The sequence below is a fragment of the Raphanus sativus genome, chromosome 4 (genome assembly GCF_000801105.2).
Source record: "Raphanus sativus cultivar WK10039 chromosome 4, ASM80110v3, whole genome shotgun sequence".
Taxonomy (NCBI): domain Eukaryota; kingdom Viridiplantae; phylum Streptophyta; class Magnoliopsida; order Brassicales; family Brassicaceae; genus Raphanus; species Raphanus sativus.
In genome coordinates, this window is record NC_079514.1 from 46,938,879 (window position 1) to 46,951,270 (window position 12,392).

A 12,392-nucleotide genomic window follows, 5' to 3' on the forward strand; every position below is an offset into this window, starting at 1 on the left:
ATTCTAAAATCATTCGAATATTTTTAAATTTCCAATAATATAAACCACCTAATGTTTTTATTTTGAATTATTTAGTGTTTATTCAATGTTACCTATACGAAAAAATCAGAACCAAACTGAAATTAAATCTAAGATTTTTGGATATCATATGAACTTCTCTAGATCGACTTTTGCGGTTATTATTCGAACTATCCCAGTTATATGCGTGTTCAATTCGGATATAGGTTTAGTTTTTCGGTTTTTTCTATTTCGGTTTATATAAAATAACTACCATATTAACATCATATTTAGTAAACAAATTGAATCCGAAAATCTGAACCGAATCCAATCTGATAAAAATGAATTCAAATCGATCCGAATCCGATATAAAAACCGAATGGATCTTGTTTTATGGTATTTCGAGTTATAGGTATTATCCGAACCGAATCCGAATCTAAATGGAAATCCGATAGAACCTGAACATTCAAAACCCCAGAAAATCTTGTACCAAACATGATTTCAATTCTCGAATATTTAAAATACTTATTTATTACAGAAATGTTGGTGGTTCTATTACATGAAGGTTGATGGTTAAAGGTGGCTATTGAATCTTGAAATATTTAGATTTATATTTTGTTTTCATTAAACAATGTTTATAATTTCATGAGAACGTGGTTTTCGTTTTATGCTTTCATTTATTTGGTTTTCTTTTTAACAATAAATATGTTTTTTTTTTGTTTGATTTTGAATGATTACAGATGATGTTCATTTCTTATTTTTAAATCAATTTTACTTATGTTTTGGTTACAAAAAGTTACAAATTAGGTATTTCAAACCCGAAGAACTAAATTTTCTTATGTTTTGGTTACAAAATATGTAAAAATTAGATATATTTAAACCGAAAAATCGATTGGGATCTGAACCCGAGTACATTGGGTTGTTTTGGTTCTTTGAAGATTTACTAACCCCAACCCGTACCTGATAGAACCCGAACCGGTCCTGAACCGAATTTTTAAATAAGCCGAATGGAGCTAATTTTGATAAATCCGAAAAACCAAAATCCGATTGGATAAAATCGAAACCCGGTTGGAACCCTTAATGTCGATGCTTAATATTTACGTTGATTTGATTTGGTTTATATATCGTCAATTTTTGTTTATTCTGTTTTACACTAAAAACCATAAATTTGTTTATCTTTTAAAATATTTTATATATCTTACTTTATATGATTAGTCGGTTTTTATATAACATGAAGATATTTTGGTTTATAAATGGCCTATTTTTTTTCTCTTTTCTTTTAGTATTTAAAATAATTAGTACCCATGTTAAATTAATAATTATAAAATTTTTTATAGAATAAAATAATAAAAATTAGAATCTCTAATACTATATATAACTATATATTAGTACATATATTTGTTAAGAGAAAGGTAGAAGTATATTTTATTTAATTTGATAAAAACAAAACATAATTTTTAAATTAAAATAAATAATAATTATTAAAATCATATTTAAATATAAATATCATAACATTAAAAAGTTATGTATATATTTTTAATTATCTTATATAATTTATATATAATTATACTACTTTATCTTAACCGATCGATTTATTCAGTTTGATTAATTTATATGCTAAACCATATTCGTATACCACGGTTTCTTGAAAATAATATTCATTCAATATCACTGAATCCAAACCGCTTTCTTTATTTCAGTTTCGGTTTTATATGATTGTACACCCCTATCGGGATCCAACCGAACAAAATACCCGAATATAAATTGAAGGTTTTTTTTTGTCACAATAAATAAATTGACGGTCTTGTTTGTGAAAATTAAATTTGACTTCCGGTTTGGAGAGAAGTTCCGGTACGGGTAGTATTAAACCCTAAGGAAACAACAAGGTTTTCTCACTTAGTGCTAAAACCCTGAAGAAGAGAAGAGAATCCATTTCCAAACCGCCATGGTTTTCGCTTTGTGCATCCGCAGGTCAGCTTCTCGTTTAGCTTCTCGTTTGTGTGGTCGCGTGGCTCGATCCCAGGCCATCTCTTCCGTCGCCGTCGTCAACCGCTCGTCTCTGCTTCGTCCTTTCGTATCTCGTAGCTTCCTCTATTCGACGACGTCTACTGATGAGCGATTAAAGTCCGATCAAACGCTTATCCAAGTGATTGACTCCGAAATCAAAGATGCCGATTTGGTAAACACAACCATCCATTTCATTTTAACTTACTCGAAAGATTAGCTTAGATTAGAAGAGTATTTTTTGGGTTTAGGGTTTTGATTAAAGTCCATAAAGTTTCAGACTTTCTGATGGTTTCATGAATTGGGTTTTTAGGGTTTGATCAAGTTCCATAAAGTTTCAGACTTTTTGATTAAAGATTTGGTTTCATGAATTGGGTTCTTAGGGTTTGATCAAGTTTCCATAAAGTTTCAGACTTTTTGATTAAAGCTTTGGTTTCATGAATTGGGTTCTTAGGGTTTGATCAAGTTCCATAAAGTTTCCAACTTTCTGATCATAGCATTGGTTTCACGAACTGGGTTTTGGTTTAAGTTTCATAAAGTTTCGAACTTTTTGATCAAATCATTGGTTGGGTTTTTGTCTGATTAAGTTGCATAAAGTTTTCAAGTTTTTGATCGAAGCATTGGTTTCATGAATTGGGTTTCTCTGATTTAAGCTTTTGAGAGCCTTGGATGATTAATATATGTTTGTTTATGCACCAGGGTGAAGAAGAGACTCCAGGTTCTGATGACTTTCCTTTTAAGATTGAAGATAATCCTGGTCACAGGACTGTAACGTTGACTAGAGAGTACAATGGAGAGCAGATTAGAGTAGAAGTAAGCATGCCTGGTTCCATGGACGAACATGAAGACGATGTTGATGACAATGAAGATGGTCGTAATGAGAAAGCTAACGAGACGAGCATTCCGCTAGTTGTCACTGTGACTAAGAAGAGTGGTCTCAGCCTTGAGTTTAGCTGCACTGCTTTCCCTGATGAGATTGTCATTGATGGTTTGTCTGTGAACCATCCAGAGAAGTCTTCTTCCTCCGAAGAAGAACAATTGGCATATGATGGACCTGATTTTCAGTCAGTAACATTTTTTATAACTAACTATGATGCACAAAACAACCTCAAGTTTCCTTTCTTTTTGGCTTTGCAGAGAGTTGGATGAGAATATGCGCAAGTCATTCCACAAGTTCCTCGAGGCCAGAGGAATCAAACCAAGCGTGACGGATTTGATGTATGAGTACATGATGAAGAAAGATAGCAGAGAGTACTTGCTATGGTTGAAGAATCTCAAAAACTTCATCCAAGAATGAGTGAAGATTGAAGACACACTAAGAAGAGTAGTTTTTATGGTTTCAGTTGTGTTCTACTGACATCTAAATCGTCTTTTGAAAGTGAAATTCGAATTTGAGTCATTCTAATCTTCTTTTGCATAAAGAAATGATAAAAAAAGTAAAAACAGAATGTTACATTGGCTTATTAGGAGTTTTTTCTTTCTGATAAACACTTTACTATTATCAGAGAACATGTGGATGGTTCTTCTTGTGTTGGTGCAAGTTCACAAGGAACACTAAATCCTAATTAAACGAAAAAAAAAAAAGACTTCACTCATAGTAGTAAAAACAACTGTATAGCATGACATTAGCAGAGCTTAACACCCATTCTCCACTGCCTCCGTCCTTTTTAAGACAGGGAGGTCTTTATGAGTGTAAGCAACTCCTTTGTCTGCCTCCACAACTTGTCCTTGTCCTCTCATTATCCTGCGCCATTCACCACCACAAATATTCAAACCCCACAAAGAGTTTTTAAGAGATCAATGAACGAACAGAGCAAAGATAAAAGAAATTCAAATAGTACCATCTGGTTGTCAATAACCCTTCGACTCCAACTGGACCACGGGCGTGTATTCTGCTTGTGCTTATCCCCACCTACACATAAAAACAAGCAACATCAGCTAATTCTCTGTTCATTTGTTTATAAATTTTATACTAAATATCTCTCTCTCTCTCTCTTACCTCAGCACCAAGTCCAAATCTAAAACCATCACAGAATCTTGTGCTTGCATTGTGGAAAACAGCAGCACTGTCAAAATGTTAAAAGAGTTTAGTTTCCAATATATACAACCACAAACATTCTATGGACTGTAGGTTCCAACAACACAAGCTATTATTACCTGTCCACTTGGCGGAGGAATATCTCTGCGACTTCACCATCTTCTGTCACTATGCAATCAGTGTGTGCACTGCTCTCACGAGACAAAACAAGACAAAAAAAAGTAAGTGACCACACTTATTTTCCAGCACAACATGCAAAGTAGGCCCTCTGTGAAAGACCTTGTGATGTAATAACTTGGATTAAGCATTAATTTTTTTTTTACCTTCCATGATTGTGGATATGATCTATAGCACCATGTACGTCTTCTACAATCTCAACAGTGCATGCCTTGGAACTGTACTCGTGATGAAATGATTTTGTTTCCGGAATGTTCAGTTTACCACTTGCTCCTGGCCCACCATACAAAGTGACACCTACAATTTGATGCGTACACTTCAAAGTTAAAAACAAACACACCCATCTTCTTATCTTATTTTTAGTTACTTAATAGTTTTTAAAACAAATGATTTTGATAGATCCAATAAACCACACCAACTTTGAGACGTATTCGCAAACTACTATTCTTACCATTGGCTTGCAGAGCATATATAAGCTCTTTGAGCACACCATTATCCTCTAGATCCTTATGTACGAGAAGGGTTTCCTGTTAGGACGAGATAAAAACAGAAGACGAGGTGAGACAAGAAGTACTAAGTGAACATTACTTAAAAAGGGGAAGAGTCTCTAACCATTGCGTTACAGGCTGCTGGATAGTCTAACTTTGCATCTGAAACTACGCGCTTTGCCATGTCCACATTACAAGATTTGTCAACATATACATGACATATACCATCTGCAAAAACCAAATACGTAAGCAAGTGTTCTCTCTAGGCCCAATCCAACATATAAACTTTAGTTAAGTTCTAAAACGTACCGGCATGCCCTAGCACTGGGATTTTCGTTGAGTTTTTAATCTGAGAAACAAGCTTGTTGCTGCCTCTTGGGATCACAAGATCAATAACATCATCAAGCTGTAGCATAAATAAAAACGGTAAGTTCCAGATTAAGTAAAAAAGAGCTAATCACTTCAGGTAACCTGTCATTCATATATATCTAATACCTTGAGCAAATCAGGAATCTCCTCTCTCGAAGTCACAAGTCCTATGAGTTTACCACCAACAGTCTTCGGAATTGCATCAGTGATCACCTATAGTTTTCCCCACAAATTAGCCACACATATTCTGGGAATCAAGATGATGACTACATAATCTATGAATATGAGGTCGATGTACCTTGTGTAAGATAGCATTTGATTGACGAGCCTCTTTACCACCCTTCAGCAGAAGACCATTTCCACTTCGGATTGCAAGTGAAGCTATCTGTTTGGTTCATTAATAGCAATCAGTCTTTACATCTAAAGACCATAAAGGCCGATGATGTCCAGCGACATACCTGAACAAGTGCATCAGGTCGAGACTCAAAAACAATCAGAAGAACACCTAATGGTGATGAAGTCTTCTCTAAAACAAGACCATCTGCAATCTGTTACACAAGAAATTGTCAAGAACTCATGCCATGTATTTGAATCCTAGTTTGAGGATAGATGTTATCGTCCTCAGATTACCTCAGTTTTTGCTAAAACACGGCCTATTGGATCATCCATTTCAGCTAGCTGGCGAATGGAAGCTGCAAGGCTTGAGATCTATCAAGCACAAGAAACAAACAATGTAAATAACTGGTGCCATAGATTTAATCACACAGTGAATTACAGTCTTTACCTTGCCAGGCTTCATAACTAAGCGAGCTACCAAGGACTCTTCATATCCAGCTTGTTGTGCTGCAGCAACATCTAAATCATTCTCAGCTTTAATTGTTTTCTCATTAGCTTCAAGGGCGTTGGCTATATCGAGTAGAATGTTTTTCCTATCTTCTGACGACAAGGCCTGTTTAAGCAAAATTGCAAAACAAGGTCAAATCTCTGAATTAACACACACTTGCATCAAAGCCTTAACATTAACATTACCTGAAGCTTTCTAGAACTCTCCCTTGCAGCAACTGCCATCTCACGAGAAGTAGTATCTACAACCGGAGCCCACAAATGAGCATCTTGGTGGAACAGAGTTCCAACACGCAGTCCATTAAGGACTTTGGCTATATTCTCAGCTGCAAAGCCACTTCAAAACAAACAAAAAACAAGAAAAGTATCACTGATCAGTCCCTTCTAGATTCAGATTATGAGTACCGAAGGGTCTTTTTACCTGGTGATGATAACAGGAATGCCACCATAAGCTGCACTAACAGCAGCTTTAACTTTTGCAGTCATACCCCCTCGTCCTAATTTGGACTTTTCGCCGAACGTGATCTCTTCCTGGTGTTTTTCTTTGATGTAGGTGTGGATCAACGTTGAGTTAGGATCGCTTGGAGGGCCAGTGTAAAGACCCTCAACATCACTTAGAAGAATCAAAAGATCAGCTTTCAGCTCCAGTGAGAGTAGAGCAGCTAAACTGTCATTATCCCAGAATATACCAGTAGAATCCTGCATAGGTTAAAAGATTCAGTACAGTCACAATTGGTAACGCTTAGTAGAAGTTGAACAAACCTTGTAAGGGGCTTTACGAGTGCTAATAGCATCATTCTCGTTGAAAACAGGAATAACCCTCATCTTCATCATGGCTTTGACGGTTTCACTAAGTTGCTTTCTGAAATCCTTATCTCTAAAATCCTTATCAGTCACCAGCATTTGAGCCACCGTCACATCCATCTACCCAAGAGAAAACACCATTAGTACTCAAAATGGTAGCCAACAATCAAAAGAAAAAAATAAAAGAAGGAAAGTCAGATCACATCACCTGGTCAAACATAGTCTCATAGTAAGCCATGAGACTGCTCTGTCCAACAGCAGCACAAGCCTTCCCATCAAGTTCATGTTGTGGCTTCTGAAGGTCTGCAAAGCTGCAATCATCCAACCAATAGAAACCAAGAAGATTCAGAACAGAACAACAAATAATAAGAAAAAATTGAGCTGGTTCACAAGAAGCAAAGTTAAGGGATGTTTCCAAAAGAACCTGCTGTTGACTAATTGTCTGTATCGGAGCCTTTGACGACCAAGACCAACCGCACCAGATGACACCAAAATGACCTCAAATCCTTCCGAGTTCAATTCCGCAAGCTGCCAATTAACATTTTTTTCAAAAAAACAAGTTAAAGATATGATCAAGAAGTCGTTAGGCGGTGGTTAGGCGCCTTGTAAAGAATTAATATTTAGATGCTGTCTTGACCGATTTTTAAACCCATTTTTTGAAAGAAAAAAAAAATCATTTTGTTTGAATCCGATTTGCAGAGAAGACTAAAGATACAAGTATACACAGGAAAAGTCCTTGAAAACACTATTAGAGCTTAATCAAGAACACGTGTATTGAATGTTAAATTTAAAATCAAGAAACCTGCTCGCAGATAGCACCTAAGCGGCCAAGAGCCAATCTTCCATCTTTACCAGTAACAACTGCTGTCCCAACCTGTCCCACAATAACAAACTCACAGAATTGAATTAACTCATAAACCCACTCAAAGACGCATGTTTGTGATCAAAAAGGCAAAAACTTTAGAGAAAAAGTTTCAATCTTTGCAATTAAAAAAAAGAAGATTTTTTTTTTAATGTTTTCTACATTTTGCCCAGATTCATATCGGACGACGATAAAAGTCAAACCCGTAAAGACAGAGAGAGAGTTTGGGAACCTTGACAACGATACGCTTAACGTTCTTGGTGAAAGCGCGGGAACGATCGGTCTCCGCCATTGCTGCTTATCGAAACCAGAGACAGAGAGAGCGAGTCAACTCGGTCGGACGTGAGGAGAGGAATGTGGTGTAATCCGGTGAGAAGGAGTATCAAGTGGGAAGGAGCCAATGGGAGTTTTTAAAGAGCCGTCGACCAAATATTGCGAAAAAAAATAGTTAAAAACAAAACCTTGTATTTTCTCACTAATTAAGTGATGATACCCAAGTTTTTATAATTGAATACTTAACCAAGTTTATATTCAGAAATTAAGGTACGTAATTAATTCACTAATCTATCTTATTAAAACAGAAACATTATGTTGGACCTAACATTTATTTTATAAGTTTTTAAATTAAATACACTTTTATACTTTACAGTTAAACATACATTAAATCACTTTATGTTCCTTTCTTTATACTACTATCCATGTTTCCAAACAATATACTTATTTCTTTATACTACTATCAATGTTTCCAAACAATATATTTATTTCTTTATACTACTATCAGTGTTTCCAAACAATATATTTTTATACTACTATCAATGTTTCCAAATAATACAATAATTAATCTTAGTTATTTTATATCTATTATTTTCTCTTTAAAATTTTGTAGAAACGTCATAATTTTAAAGTTCACTATCATAAATTGCAAAATAGTGAACTTTAAAATTTCGATTATAAGATTACAAATTATGAAGCTATTACAATTTAAATCCAATTAGATTACATATCGGTCATCCATCAGTTCAATCGGTTAGTCTCGGATTTTAGTGATTTTTTAATATGAATATTTTAAAAACATAAATTGAATTGTCAGATCTCCGGATTAACCGGTATATCACAATCAGGTTGAATTTAAAAATACTGATTTAAATGCAAAAATATTTTAAATACACACTCTTTAAAATTTACCAAAATATTTGTTAAATTATTAGTGAAATTTTTCATCGTATAATATTCCGCGCTTCAAAAGCGCGGGTCAAAATCTAGTTAGGCTTAGCTTCCTATAATCATATACTAGATTTTGATCCGCGCTTCGAAAGCGCGGGTATTATTTTTCACTTTATAAAATATATTATTTGTTTGTAATTATTGAATTTATTTATTTTAAGAAAATTTTCTTTATAATAAATTCGACACATAGAGTGTTTCTGATAAACTATGTATTTCTCTAGTTTTGTTTTATTCACTCTTCAATCAACATATTTATTTGGCTTGTTGTTAAAATAAATGATTATAGACTTTGATCTCTGCACCTCCGTGGATGTATATTTTAAAAAATATGATGATATTTGTTTTTCATGTAATTATTAGGGTTTGGCAAAATGAATCCGAGGAACAGAACTGATACTAATCCGTAAATATAGTACCAAACCTGAATATAAATTGATTAAATATTCGAATTATTCAAAATTTTGTTAGTTAGAGAACCGAATCGGATCCGAACCGAAGTATTCGTGTACCTGAATTTATCTAAAAATAGATTTATATACTTATATATTAATTATTTTTATATTTAATGTATATAAAACATCAAGAATGATACTTTTAAATTGGTTTAAAATACTTGAAAATATATATAGATAGTCAAAAACAAATACCTGAAATAGTTAAAGTATACTCAAATCACCAAAAATACTTAAAATAATTATTGATTTCGTATCCAAAAATTTAAATCAAACCAATTGATATGTTAAGCTTAGGTATTCTGACATATGTTATTTAATAAGATAGATAACTAACAAGGTATAGGGGATTATTCTAAACAATTTTTTTTTAATCTAATATTTTTTACTCCCATAAACTTGATTTGTTCGGATTTTAATATTATTTCCATGTTATGTTTTTAAGCTTTAGATTATTGCCACATGACAAAATAATTTTTTTTTGCCCTCAATCGATTTGTAAATTTCAAATTATGACCAAAAGGAAAAATTAACATAGAGCATTAGTAACGGCAGATGTTTATGAGAGAGTATCTGATACAAATGTGTTAACTTATTTATTTAAATTTTAAGTAAAAAAAAATTTGAATGAATAAAATAATAATGCGTAAGAGGAAAGTATCTGAATTTTAATTTCAAAGTTTCTCTGCACGAAAACTTTCTTCGCTCTTTTTTTCTGGTTTAATTTTTTAATTAATTTAATTATAAAAGATTTAGTCAGAGACTATGGATAACACTGCCCTTAATTCTATGAATTCCATTAATAATAGTTTCTTTTTACAAAATAGTTAGGCATTTAGACCTAAAAACTAAATTTTATAATGCAAAAGTCTCTTTTTTTTCTTATCAAAGTCTCATATTTATTGTAAAATGTTTTTAGCCCCTAATTATAAATTTTTCTACATCTGCAAGTTATAATCCCTGTTCTAAAATACGCTAGGCGTTAGTCGGGCGGTGACTCCGGGCCTAGCGAGTTGTTAAAAAATCGGGGATTAAACGGGATATACGCGGGGCCTAGCTTTTATATTTTTTAATTATAAATATACATATATATATATAAATACATGTAAACAATCGTCGTAAGAACAAGATAGTCCAATGGTTTGATATGGATGTGTTGTTATAACAGGTATCGGGTTCGACACTTAGGTGGCGCATTATTTTATTTTTGTTAAATAAGCACGAATTAGGAGAAAAAAAATAAAAACTCACTTACATTTCTCCCACATCGGCTAGTTATGACTGGGAACTCTCTTAGAGTCGCTATAAATAGATAGACAAGGTATTCAATGTTTTGGCAGCAATCGGGCCTGTTATATGGGCCTTATTTTTGTCTTAATAGTACAATATTTCTTGGTATAAAATCGGTTTTGGTCCGCTTTATTTTTTTAATTATTAATCGGGTTTCCGATTAGTTAAACCGAATTGACCAAAATCGGGGCGGTAAGCTTCCGTCTAACGCCTAGGCGGGCGCCTGGGCGGCTAGGCACCCGCGTTTTAGAACAGGGGTTATAATGCATGATTAGTTTGTTGTAGATTTGATAGCAAATGGTCCCTAACCACCATGCAATTTAAAATAAATATAAATAGACAATGAAAAATATTTATATAAAGATTATGAAATAATAAATTAATTTGATTATATTTAAAAGAATATGTAATACGGCAGCAAAATCTGTGGAACGTAAAGCTGCTGTAAAATCAGTAATCCGGTCGCGTTTATGAAGAGAGTATACAAGTGAACACAAAATAAATAATATGTATATATGATATTCATTGCGCGTAGATATTAGTCTAGTTTAATAATATTTTGTATGGACAAATAACTTATAAATTATTAAAGTATAAGTTCAATATTAATTTATAAAAAGATACTGCAATTATGTAGTTGTAAAATCGGTCATTTGTATTGGCAACAAATGGTAGTTTGTAACATGTTTTGTTTATTATAAAATTATCATAATTTAGAAGTTCTTTTGTCTTTTTCTTCTGAATTATACGGTATTTAAAATCTTTTATGAATGTTTTATACACGTTTTTAACTAAGTTCCCAACCACATGGCGCCACGTCATGAGCGAGGTTCAAACATCCTGATCCACATTGATGACGTGGTGATCGTTCATAGTAAAAGAGTTATGGTATGGGGCAGTGGATCAGCTCTCGACTGGTGGGTGTATTTTATAATTTGGAGGCTGAGAGATCACGGTGAACGTGAACAACACAAAGAAAGGACAACAAGTCAGGCTTACTTGGCAACATCTCATAAAACAATTAAAATTTCATAATTCATACCCGTAGCAACAACAAATCTTTATCATCAGCTTATGATCTGTTATCGCTACAAATCCAAAATTCAATTGATTTTGACATAGTCATATGTGATATTTTATATGTTTGTTATTCAAGGAAAAGAGAAGTTATAACTTATAAGCAGTAATAACATTAATAACAATTTATTATGTTAAACGTGCGTATACAAAGTCTTCATGTAGATAGTAAAACTGTGCCAATGGTCCATTCTCTTGTCATCTATCAATACGTACGTCTATCAAACTCCAACTTCTACAATCTCTATCACTTTTTTAAATCTGGTTCAAATAAAGAATTTCACACGGTAGTAAATTACTACACAATAAGTACTCATATAGATATACCCTCCCATTAAAAGGAGATTTTAAAAGAAAAAAAAAACTTATTTTGCTACAATTCATCCTTTCCACCAAATGGCAAAATTTCACACGGTAGTAAATTACTACACAATAAGTACTCATATAGATATACCCTCCCATTAAAAGGAGATTTTAAAAGAAAAAAAAACTTTGCTACAATTCATACTTTCCACCAAATGGCAAGATATGTGATAAAAATGATACTTAGCATTTACTATGGGGACGGCTCCTATGCAGCTATGCTGTTCGAAAATTCAAGATAGTAAAACTGTATTAAAAAAAAATTCTCCACTTGTTTTCATGTTCTAGTTTTCTTTCAAAATGAATTCTCCCTAGATACATATCTAAATTAATTTTATTTAAGTAAAATAGGTTTGACTGGAAAATCGAAATTACGTTGAAGGTTTAAAATCCATTTCAAT

At 33.2% G+C, this 12,392-nt stretch overlaps 2 protein-coding genes across 2 annotated transcripts; one reads left to right on the top strand and one right to left on the bottom strand.

Moving 5' to 3' along the window:
- Nucleotides 1–1,881: 1,881 nt before the first annotated feature.
- On the top strand, nt 1,882–3,502 carry LOC108855260 (uncharacterized protein At2g39795, mitochondrial). The gene is made up of 3 exons (XM_018629030.2): nt 1,882–2,176; nt 2,701–3,065; nt 3,139–3,502. The coding sequence occupies exons 1-3, from the start codon at nt 1,943–1,945 to the stop codon at nt 3,296–3,298; spliced, it is 759 nt and encodes a 252-aa protein (XP_018484532.1). The 5' UTR covers nt 1,882–1,942; the 3' UTR covers nt 3,299–3,502.
- LOC108855262 (delta-1-pyrroline-5-carboxylate synthase B-like) lies at nt 3,427–7,977 on the bottom strand. The gene is made up of 20 exons (XM_018629032.2): nt 7,815–7,977; nt 7,523–7,594; nt 7,145–7,248; nt 6,929–7,031; nt 6,679–6,840; nt 6,338–6,615; nt 6,103–6,253; nt 5,858–6,022; nt 5,704–5,781; nt 5,532–5,621; nt 5,372–5,458; nt 5,200–5,286; nt 5,014–5,110; nt 4,829–4,932; nt 4,668–4,743; nt 4,363–4,513; nt 4,159–4,227; nt 4,001–4,067; nt 3,843–3,913; nt 3,427–3,745 (listed from the first exon to the last, which is right to left on the bottom strand). Exons 1-20 carry the CDS (start codon nt 7,872–7,874, stop codon nt 3,637–3,639), a joined length of 2,181 nt encoding a protein of 726 aa, XP_018484534.1. The 5' UTR covers nt 7,875–7,977; the 3' UTR covers nt 3,427–3,636.
- Between the last annotated feature and the right edge of the window lie 4,415 nt (nt 7,978–12,392).